The following is a 12,170-nucleotide window of genomic DNA, read 5'->3' as shown; positions in this document are numbered from 1 at the left end:
GTGAACTATGAATGATTTTCATTTCATCACAAAGGATCTCCCCCAGAGCCAAAGATGAGCATCATCTCCAGAAGCCGGAAATGAAAGGAGAAGCCTTTGCCTTTGCTTGTGTTTGTATGTGATTGTAAAGGCATTGAATGTCTGCCTAGGTCTACGGTAAATGCCATAATCTGCTCTAAGTCCCCTAGAAGAAAAGATGGAATATTAATAAAATATGATGATCATGATGATTATTGTTATGGTAAATACAAAAATATACACATAGGGGAAAATATCAAGTCTAAAGACACACTGGAGGAACATTTTCCTAATATAAAGAATAGAAGACATTGGTTTGCCATTAGTAAGGAAATGTGTAGTAAGGAAATCTGCCACAGACCTCAAATTCTGGGTGCTGGAAAAAGCGGCAAACTGTAATGAACTAAGTGAACAAATATTTCCACTGAATTTTATTCCACATTCTATGCATTCACATGGTCTCACCCATGTGGGTCTTTAGATGTTTATTATATGAGCAACTTTTTGTGAAGGCCTTTCCACATTCCATGCATTTATATGGTTTTTCCCCTGTGTGGGTCCTATGATGGGTATGCAGATGTCCACTGTCGCTGAAGTTCTTTCCACATTCCATGCATTTATATGGTTTTTCCCCCGTGTGGGTCCTATGATGGGAACGCAAATGTTCACCTCTGCTGAAGGCCTTTCCACATTCCATGCATTTATATGGTTTTTCCCCTGTGTGGGTCCTATGATGGGCATGCAAATGTCCACTGTCGCTGAAGCTCTTTCCACATTCCATGCATTGATATGGTTTTTCCCCCGTGTGGGTCCTTTGATGGGCACGCAAGTCTCCCCTGGTCCTGAAGCTCTTTCCACATTCCATGCATTCATAAGGTTTCTCCCCTGTGTGGGTTCTTTGATGTGACTGCAAACTGCTACTACTAGAGAAGCTCTTTCCACATTCCTTGCATTCATGAGGTTTCTCCCCTGTGTGGGTTCTTTGATGTATACGTAGATTTGAACTGCAACTGAAACTCTTTCCACATTCCAGGCATTCATACGGTTTCTCTCCTGTGTGGGTCCTTAGATGTTTATTACATGAGCCACTATCACAGAAACCCATTCCACATACTGTGCATTTGTATGGTCTCTCCCCTGTGTGTATCCTTTCATGTACTTGTAGATTTCCCTTCTGACTGAAGCTCTTTCCACATTGCATACATTTATAAGGTTTGTCTCCTGAATGCGTTCTTTCATGTATACGCAGTACAGAAGTGTGACTGAAACTCTTTTCACATACCATGCATTTGTATGGTTTCTCTCCTCTGTGTGTTTTTAGATGTGTGTTTAGATTTGAAATGTAACCGAACGTTTTATCGCATTCCATGCATTTGTACGGCTTCTCACCTGAGTGAGTCCTTTGATGTAGATTACATGCTCTCCTATTACTGAAGCTCTTTCCACATTGCATGCATTCATATGGCTTCTCCCCTGTATGGGTGTATTGATGTACACGTAGTTGTCCTCTTTGTTTGAAGCTCTTCTCACATTCCATGCATTTGTACGGTTTTTCACTCGTGTGTGTTTTTTGATGTACACGGAGATTTGAATTCTGCCTGAAGCTCTTTCCACACTCCATGCATTCATATGGTTTCTCTCCTGTGTGAGTTCTTTGATGGGTACGTAGACTTCCATTGCAACTGAAGCTCCTTCCACATTCCATGCATGTGTATGGCTTCTCTCCTGTGTGTGTTCTTTGATGCATATATAGACCTGCACTCTGACTGAAGCCCTTTCCACATTCCATGCATTTGTATGGTTTCTCCCCTGTGTGTGTTCTTTGATGTGTACAAAGGTATGTACCGTTACTAAAGCTTTTTCCACATTCTAGACATTTATATGGTTTTTCTCCTGTGTGAGCCCTTAGATGTTTGTTATGCGATCCAGCGTCAGTGAAGCTCTTTCCGCATTCCATGCATTTGTATGGCTTCTCTCCTGTGTGTATTCTTTGATGTACCTGTAGAGTTGCTTTCTGACTGAAGCCCTTTCCACATTCCATGCATTTATATGGTTTGTCTCCTATGTTTAACTGTGCATGACATTTACACATTTCCCCACAGTCTGGACATTCCGTTTTATTTGATTCTGAGGTACAAGATTCAGAATGTTCAGCGTGTTTGAAGGAAGAGGAGCTCTTGTCTTTTTTCACTTGGGTTATGTGTTCTGTTTTCATTCTCTTTTGCTTTCCAAACACCTGTTTTTCCATGCCAGACTTTGTTACTGCTGGCTCCTTGCGTTTCATGTTCTTCTTCCGATTTCTTTTTTTGAGGAAAAAGAAAAAAAAAACACCTTTAGACAAAATGACAGAAATCAAAGACCAAAAGAGAGACTTATCTCAACTGCTTCCTTATCTCCAGACTCGTTAATCTAACATGACATACTGAAATCTAACAGTAACATCAACAGCATTGCCTGTTCAATTCTAAGAGGAACAGATGCATGTCCTTCACTCTTCTGGTGATATATCAATGCTTTCCATTTGTATTTGAGAAGTGAAAGATAACCCTGAGCTGTAGGAAGGATAAATGAAGAAGAGAATAACTCCTTGCTGCATAGCAATCCTCAGTCAGAAAGAGTCCCTGCTCCATTACAAAAACTGTTAGCCATTTGTGCTGAGTTTCTCCACATTGCAATGAGCTCATTGTGCACTTTCTAAAAAACGCAATTCCTGGCATATCTGTTATGAGTAACTTTTCAATAACTTTAAAGCAGAGGTTCTTTTTATTCTCTGTGTTACACTTTCTATCTCAGAAGATATCCCTCTCACACTGAAAAGAATAATCCTGCTCACAGTGCCAATTTGTCATGACCACTTTTTAAACAAAGGTTCTTTTTACTGCAATTTTCAGCAGGAGAAAGGGTATCTGAACTTTTACATTTGTACACAAAGAATGGCACTGGACATAGACATACAGATTCTATGTAACTACACTGGATTCACAAACAACCTCCAGTTACATTGGCTAACAAACAAAGGGGAAACTACATTTTTACTCAGCATTCACATCCACATTCATTTGTCCACATTCAAACATCACTATTTCTCCTGCTGTCTCTTGTAGAAGAACATCTCTTAGGCCAGACTGCTTCCTTGAATATCTGCTAATACACAGTTCCAAAACTTCTAAAATGCTTCCTCTTTCCCCAAGCACAATGCCAACAACCAGTTCTCTGTTTTCTATACAGAAGATCCTGGCTCCTGCACAAAACCCAAAACTCCAAAATCGCACTCCTTTCTTATGCCTTGAAAAAAGGAGGCCAAAGGACCAGACTTCTGCTTTCCATTGCAGATATGCCACTCTCCAAATACATACACCATCGCTATCCTTCCCATGGACCAGAGCATGGCGGGTGAGCCAGACTCCTCCGGTCTACCACAACTGAGAATTATTAGGCTGAATCTTTTATAGGAATATTCGGCTGATATGTTCTAAAGTTGTAAATGAATGATGGATGTTTTTCCAGCCTGAAACATCCTGACTTCGTTTCAGTTTCCTGGCAGACACTGATTCTTTGTAATTGATGTTGGTAAACATAATCTGCTTGTGTTGACTTCCTTCTTAAGAGATACAGTAAAACCCCGCTCGTTCGAGCCTCCGTGCAATCCGAGCAGGTGAATGGGGGGGGGGGGCGTAAAGGCCCTCCCCGTTCACCTGCTCGCTGGCGTGCGTGTTGCTAGGTAGATAGCAAGCTACCTAGCAACATGCACCGGGCGCTCGCCCCTTGGGAGGCGGCCCCTGCGTGTTGCTAGGTAGATAACAAGCTTGTTATCTACCTAGCAACACGCACGTCCGACTCCTTCGCCTCGCCGGGCACCGGGCTTTTGCGGCCCTCCCCGTTCACCCACCTGCCGAACGAAGGGGCTTTCTTCCTTTGGCGAAGGCTTGGAGCCAGGGAAGCGAGAGTCACTTCCCTGGCTCCAGGCCTCCGCCAAAGGGAGGGAGAGCCCCTTCGTTGCGGGGGTGCTCCCAACCGCGGGGAGGCCTCTCCATGGGGACGAGGACTGAACCGGGAGGCGCTGCAAACAGCGACTCCCGATCCAGCCTTCGTCCCCATGCAGAGGCCTCTCCATGGGGACGAGGGCTGAACCGGGAGGCGCTGCAAGCAGCGGCTCCCGATCCAGCCTTCGTCCCCATGCAGAGGCCTCTCCATGGGGGCGAGGGCTGAACCGGGAGGCGCTGCAAACAGCGGCTCCTGATCCAGCCTTCGTCCCCATGGAGAGACCTCTCCATGGGGGCGAGGGCTGAACCGGGAGGCGCTGCAAACAGCGGCTCCCGATCCAGCCTTCGTCCCCATGCAGAGGCCTCTCCATGGGGACGAGGACTGAACCGGAAGGCGCTGCAAACAGCGGCTCCCGATCCAGCCTTCGTCCCCATGGAGAGACCTCTCCATGGGGACGAGGGCTGAACCGGGAGGCGCTGCAAACAGCGGCTCCCGATCCAGCCTTCGTCCCCATGGAGAGACCTCTCCATGGGGACGAGGGCTGAACCGGGAGGCGCTGCAAACAGCGGCTCCCGATCCAGCCTTCGTCCCCATGCAGAGGCCTCTCCATGGGGACGAGGGCTGAACCGGGAGGCGCTGCAAACAGCGGCTCCCGATCCAGCCTTCGTCCCCATGGAGAGGCCTCTCCATGGGGACGAGGGCTGAACCGGGAGGCGCTGCAAACAGCGGCTCCTGATCCAGCCTTCGTCCCCATGGAGAGACCTCTCCATGGGGACGAGGGCTGAACCGGGAGGCGCTGCAAACAGCGGCTCCTGATCCAGCCTTCGTCCCCATGGAGAGGCCTCTCCATGGGGACGAGGGCTGAACCGGGAGGCGCTGCAAACAGCGGCTCCCGATCCAGCCTTCGTCCCCATGCAGAGGCCTCTCCATGGGGACGAGGGCTGAACCGGGAGGCGCTGCAAACAGCGGCTCCTGATCCAGCCTTCGTCCCCATGGAGAGACCTCTCCATGGGGGCGAGGGCTGAACCGGGAGGCGCTGCAAACAGCGGCTCCCGATCCAGCCTTCGTCCCCATGCAGAGGCCTCTCCATGGGGACGAGGGCTGAACCGGGAGGCGCTGCAAACAGCGGCTCCCGATCCAGCCTTCGTCCCCATGCAGAGGCCTCTCCATGGGGGCGAGGGCTGAACCGGGAGGCGCTGCAAACAGCGGCTCCCGATCCAGCCTTCGTCCCCATGCAGAGGCCTCTCCATGGGGACGAGGGCTGAACCGGGAGGCGCTGCAAACAGCGGCTCCCGATCCAGCCTTCGTCCCCATGCAGAGGCCTCTCCATGGGGACAAGGGCTGAACCGGGAGGCACTGCAAACAGCGGCTCCCGATCCAGCCTTCCTCCCCATGCAGAGGCCTCTCCATGGGGACAAGGACTGAACTGGGAGGCGTTTGCAGCGCCTCCCAGTCCAGCCTTCGTCCCGCCTGGTAATCCGAGTTATCCGGTTGACCGAGTTGCAGTCCGCCGGTTTAACTCGGGAGTACTGGGGTTCTACTGTATTGGTTTCTGGGCAACGTTGACACATATAATCATTTCTCTTATCACTGTCCCAGTTCTTCTCAGTTTACTAAGGCAGGTCAACCATTTCAGTTCTCATTAGCAGGTTTTAATTACAATCCCAGCAAGCAGGAAGTTAATGATTTTGTCACTGCAAGCCTTAGGTCTCAGAATGCTGTCTCCAAAATTAGCTATCATTCATTCCTTTCATTCAGTTCATTCATACCCATACATCGTATATTTTTGATCATGATACACTGACAGAATTTTCTTTTTTGAACTGCATTCTCATAAAACCTGAGTTAGAGCCCTTGAATCTATCAGATGAGCCCTTGCTTCTTGTTCATGGGCTCCTGACTTCTGAATGAGCTTTGTCCACTTTTCTTCCCTTTCTCATGACAACCAGATTCTTTTCTTCTATGTTCCAACTGCAATTCTCTACCCAGAGCCCTGGGCCTGGCATTATGAAACTTCTTTTCTGGATAGTTAGAATTTTTGCCATCTATAAGTAATCTCTTTTCCTCCAGTCTTATCTTTTAGTTGGGAAAAAATGAGTGCATTCCCTTACTCTAAAATATCAGGCACTCCAAGTTGTTGTATCAGCCTATCCCAAAAGATAATGGAAGGGAAACAGCTCTTGCCCATCAAAAGGACAAGGGATATGGAAGCTCCAGCTCTGAATGGCCCAATGATATATGGTGAGGAGCAGTGGAAGGCTCTGCGCAGCCCTTCGTAGCCTGTTCCACGGAGGTACACCCATAGTCTACCCCCTGTTTAAGAAAGGGATTGAACTACTTAGTTTGATCAGCCTCTCTCCATGGAACAGGTTCCCCTGGGACTGAAAAGGAAGAGCAGGAGCCACCACATTCATAACCGTATCAGCTTTGCACCTGGCAAAAGAGTAGCTTTACCCTGAACAGTTTCACACAAGCTCAGGTCTGGCACAGTTTGGGCAAAGGTACATGATCTGCATCTGAACTGGCATCTCAAGAGAGAAGTGGTCAATCCATTTTTAAAGGTAGAAAAACCTTACCTTGGTGTCATGTTCTCACAAGTCTCCACTCTATCTCCTACACACGAAGCCCAGCAGAACCTGATCCAGAATACTCCACTCCTCAGAGAAAGACACAACAGCCTCCTCTAAGGCTGGCAGAGGCTAAAAGGGGAAAGGTGAGATGGAAAATAGTGTTGTTTTACATCTCTTTTTTAATCATCTTGAAAGGTGAGCTATAAGGACAGCTGGTCAATAAATGAGTTACTATATTATGTTTTTATTTATTTATTTATTTTGTGTCAAAAGCATTGCATAACAAATACATTTTAAAAATGATGGGGGGGAAAAAGGAAATCACAAGCCGGTAGATACCTCAAGCAATGGCTGATGCCGGATGAGAGACTCCCTCCTGGGCACACAGAAGACTGGTCAAAGGACATTTAGTACCATGCTAAGTTTTTTAACTTTGTTTCCAAACACATCACAACTTGTACCCTCGGTTCGCTTCTGACACGATAAATAAATATACAGTAGAGTCTTATCCAACATAAACGGGCCGTAAGAACGCTGGATAAGCGAATATGTTGGATAATAAGGAGGGATTAAGGAAAGCCTATCAAACATCAAATTAGGTTGCACCAAAACATGTTATACAACACATTTAATCATCATCATCATCATCATCATTTAATTACTTATTAATCGCCCTCCATCCAAGATGCTCTAGGCGATTTACAAGATCAAATTGTAAAGGATAAAAATACATACATACAAATATTGATAAAATTAACATAGATTAAAAGCTCTAGTAAAGAGTCAGGTCTTAAGTGCTAGGGTAAAAGGCCCTAACTCACGCATGGCTCTCATATAGGGCGGCAAGGCATTCCATAATAACGGAATAATAATAATAATAATTTTATTTTTATACCCCGCCACCATCTCCCCAGAGGGACTGGGGGCGGCTCACAGATAGAAAACAAGCATACAGTGGTATCAAATACAAAAAACACAGAGATAAAATTTGATAGAAAAAGTAGTTCAATACATGGTAATGCTATGTAGTAATTACTGTATTTACGAATTTAGTACCAAAATATCACGATGTATTGAAAATACTGACTACAAAAATGGCTTGGATCATCCAGAACCTTGGATAAGCGAGGCTTGGATAACTGAGACTCTACTGTACATCACAACTTGTACCCTGGGTTCACTTCTGACACGATAAATAAATATACAGTAGAGTTTCAGTTATCCAACATAAACGGGCCGGCAGAACGTTGGATATGCTGGTTTTGACCTATAAAGCCCTAAACGGTTCCGGCCCAATCTACTTGTCCGAATGTATCTCCTCCTATCATGCCAGCAAGATCCCTCAGATCATCTGGAGAGGCCCTGCTCTCGGTCCCACTTGCCTCGGAGGCACGGCTGGTGGGAATGAGGGACAGGGCCTTCTCAGTGGTGGCTCCCTGGCTGTGGAACACCCTCCCAAGAGAGATGCGTCAAATTCCAACCCTGTTGGGCTTCAGAAAAGCCCTTAAAACATGGCTGTGTGCCCAGGCTTTTAATCAATAAATGGTGAAGAGGACACGGACTGAACTATGGACAAAGCATGAGGAAGAATGGATCTGATTTTGTTTGAAATGCATATTTTTAATTCATAATGTATTTTAACTTAGTGTTCATGTGGCCCGCCCTTGGTTTTATTGTTCTACTGTTCTTTTGATTTTGTTTACTGTACTGTATATATATATATATTCTTTTTTATTGTATTGTTTAATGCGTTATGATTTGTTGTTTTATTTATATTTTGTTATATTGTATTGTTCTGGGCATGGCCCCATGTAAGCCGCCCCGAGTCCCTGTTGGGGAGATGGTGGCGGGGTATAAATAAAGTTTATTTTTATTATTATTATTATTAATAGTTTTAACCGTTTTATGTGCTGTTTTATATTGGTTTGTACGGGCATCTAATTGTTGCCCTTCGGGTGAGAAGGGCGGGATATAAATGTGAGAAATAAATAATAAATAAATTGGATTAGCGAATATGTTGGATAATAAGGAGAGAATAGGAAAAAGTCTACTAAACATCAAAATAGGTTATAATTTTACAAATTAAGCGCCAAAGCATCATGTTATACAACAAAGTTGACAGAAAAAGTAATTCATTACACATTAATGCCTATATCCCAGGCCCGCCTTGTGGGTACTAGGGAGAGGGCCTTTTCTGCTGTGGCCCCTCGACTATGGAATTCACTGCCCATTGAGATTAGGCAAGCTCCCACTCTATTAGCTTTTAAAAAAGATTTTAAAACATGGCTCTTCCACTGCGCTTTTGGAGAGTACCTGTTATTTATTCCTTTTCTTGCTCCTCTCCAACATCTTTCCTCTAGACGGTTCCACTTTCGTATGTCCCTGCTCCCCGTGGTCTCCATTCCCTTTATCTTTCTCACCCGAGTTTTTATCTTTGTATTCATGCGGCCGGCCCTGTTTTTACTGTTTCTTTGATTTGCGTTGTAGTGTATATTGTATATTATTACTTATTGTATTGTTTAATTGCTCTATGTTATGTTGTATTTATACTTGTTATATTGTTTGCTCTGGGCATGGCCCCATGTAAGCTGCCCCGAGTCCCCGTTGGGGAGATGGTGGCGGGGTATAAATAAAGTTTTATTATTATTATTATTATTATGATGTAGTAAATACTGTATTTACGAATTTAGCACCAAAATATCACGATGTATTGAAAACACTGACTACAAAAACACTGTATTGAAAACACTGACTTGGGCTCGGGCTGTGGAGCAGGCTGGAGAGCAGCTGCAATGAATCACTGCAATGAATCACTCTGACCAGGAGGTCATGAGTTCGAGGCCCGCTCGGAGCCTATGTTTGTCTTGTCTTTGTTCTATGTTAAAAAGGCATTGAATGTTTGCCTATACAGTAGAGTCTCACTTATCCAACACTCACTTATCCAACGTTCTGGATTATCCAACGCATTTTTGTAGTCATTGTTTTCAATATATCATGATATTTTGGTGCTAAATTCGTAAATACAGTAATTACAACATAGCATTAATGCGTAATGAACTACTTTTTCTGTCAAATTTGTTGTGTAACATGGTGTTTTGGTGCTTAATTTGTAAAATCATAACCTATTTTGATGTTTAATAGGCTTTTTCTTAATCTCTCCTTATTATCCAACATATTCGCTTATCCAACATTCTGCTGGCCCGTTTATGTTGGATAAGTGAGACTCTACTGTATGTGTAATGTGATCCGCCCTGAGTCCCCTTCGGGGTGAGAAAGAAGGGCGGAATATAAATGCTGTAAATAAATAAATAAATAAATACAAAAAATGCGTTGGATAATCCAGAACGTTGGATAAGTGAGACTCTACTGTACCTGGAAATGGGTCCTGGAGTTCCCCTTCTTCGGCCTGCCTCGGCCCCTGAGGAAGCCCTTCGTCGTCCTCGGAGGCGGCTCTCCTTCCCTCAGAGCAGCAGGAGCCTCGCTTTCTTTTCTCCTCAGCGCCTGGGACTCCAACTCCCAGCATCCCCGCCCGCCCGCCGAAGCAGCTGAGGCTTCTGGGAGTTGGAGGCCTCGCGTGGCAACAAGGCAGGCGGGACGCGGAGCCTCTGACGTCACTTCCGGGGGAGAGGGCCGGAGGAGACCGTTGGAATTGGCGGGAAGGAGGCGCTGAGGAGGCTCCGGAGAGACAGCCAGAGCGGAGCGGCGCCATTTTAGGTGGGATCTTTGGCAGAGAGAATGGGGAAGGGAAAGGGAAAGGGAAGGAAGAAAGAGGGGTGCCAGGAAGGAGGGGTTGCCTTGTGCTTCCTTGGTGGCAGAAGGGGGCTGGCCTGGGCGGCCTAGAGTTCTGTCAGCATTAGAAACGCTGACCATTTCCGCTCCCTTGGCAGCCACCCCAGCAATGGGGGCTATGAGACAAAATGATCCAACAAAGCAGTATTCAATGTTCTTTGATATTGGGGGAACTACAGTTTCCAACATCATGCGTCAACACCCTCCCCCAAATTCCAACGTTATTTTCTGTTGGTCATGATGCCTATGTGTGCCAAGTTTTGTCCAGATCCACTGTCATTTGGGTTCACAGTGTTCTTTGATTATGGGTGGACTACAATTCCCAAAATGGTGGGTCATTTCTCCCCAAACTATGTTGGGTGTGTGTGTGTGTGCCAAGTTTAGGTAAAATTCAGCGAGCAATGGATATGGACCAAACTTGGCACACGCACCCAACATAGTCAACTTGGAATACTGACAGGGTTTTGGGGGGCAGGGGATTGACCCACAATCTGCCTAATTCATATTCAACCTGACAAAGAACCCAGTGTTACTTGTCCATTTATTAACCAGACTGGGCTGATATGTCCAGCAGTTGGATGGGAAATAACTTCTCCGTGATCTTCAAGGGTGAACCTCAAAGACAATGAAGACTTGAACTCCTCTCCTCTTTGGGAGATTTATATTTAAGTCTCTATATGTGATTGTAAGATGTATTCGTAATTTTTATTCAAAGGAAAAGAAATCCAAGCGTGCAAATAGAAACAGATACAGAAATACAGTAGAGTCTCACTTATCCAACATAAACGGGCCGGCAGAATGTTGGATAAGTGAATATGTTGGATAATAAGAAGGGATTAAGGAAAAGCCTATTAAACATCACATTAGGTTATGATTTTACAAATTAAGCACCAAAACTTCATGTTATACAACAAATTTGACAGAAAAAGTAGTTCAATACGCAGTAATATTATGTAATTACTGTATTTACGAATTTAGCACCAAAATATCACGATATATTGGAAACATTGACTACAAAAATGGCTTGGATTATCCAGAGGCTTGGACAAGCGAGGCTTGTATTAGTGAGACTCTACTGTAGTTACATTGAGCAATAATAATACAGTAGAGTCTCACTTATCCAACACTCGCTTATCCAACGTTCTGGATTATCCAATGTATTTTTGTAGTCGATGTTTTCAATAAATTGTGATATTTTGGTGCTAAATTCGTAAATACAGTAATTACTACATGGCATTATTTCGTATTGAACTACTTTTTCTGTCAAATTTATTGTATAACATGTTTTGCTGCTTAATTTGTAAAATCATAACCTAATTTGATATTTAATAGGCGTTTCCTTAATCCCTCCTTATTATCCAACATATTTGCTTATCCAGCGTTCTGCCAGCCCATTTATGTTGGATAAGTGAGACTCTACTGTATCTCCCCACAAACAACAAAAAATTTGCAACAACTAGCGAAACTATGTCTACAGCAATCATCTTAACCTATGCAACCCCATACGACTATAACAGAAATCCTGTAGCTGAAATTTGTTCCCATCTTTTCTGCAGAAAACTGCTCAATGAGTCCCAGTGTTTCTTAAAACTAGTCAAGGGTTTCTCCTGCATCAATATTTCAGCTAATGTGTACATCTTTGTCATCCAGTCCTCTTGCATCAGGATTGCTGGTTCTAGCCATCTCTGGGCATAGATTATCCTCGCTGCAGGCATTACGTAGAATAATAGTCTTCTATATTATCTCTCTAATAGATCAGTCATCTAAGAGATGTTCAATGTGTTGTCGAAGGCTTTCATGGCCAGGATC

At 44.6% G+C, this 12,170-nt stretch overlaps 1 protein-coding gene across 1 annotated transcript; it reads right to left on the bottom strand.

Moving 5' to 3' along the window:
- Positions 1-436: 436 nt before the first annotated feature.
- Positions 437-11,167, bottom strand: LOC100552227 (zinc finger protein 658B). Its single transcript, XM_003228541.4, has 3 exons — positions 9,945-11,167; positions 6,579-6,701; positions 437-2,318 (listed from the first exon to the last, which is right to left on the bottom strand). The coding sequence occupies exons 2-3, from the start codon at positions 6,587-6,589 to the stop codon at positions 470-472; spliced, it is 1,860 nt and encodes a 619-aa protein (XP_003228589.2). The 5' UTR covers positions 6,590-6,701; positions 9,945-11,167; the 3' UTR covers positions 437-469.
- Between the last annotated feature and the right edge of the window lie 1,003 nt (positions 11,168-12,170).

Source organism: Anolis carolinensis, chromosome 2, assembly GCF_035594765.1.
Source record: "Anolis carolinensis isolate JA03-04 chromosome 2, rAnoCar3.1.pri, whole genome shotgun sequence".
Classification (NCBI taxonomy): Eukaryota; Metazoa; Chordata; class Lepidosauria; order Squamata; family Dactyloidae; genus Anolis; species Anolis carolinensis.
Note: the sequence above shows the minus strand (reverse complement) of the source record. Positions and strands in the feature narration are given on the sequence as shown.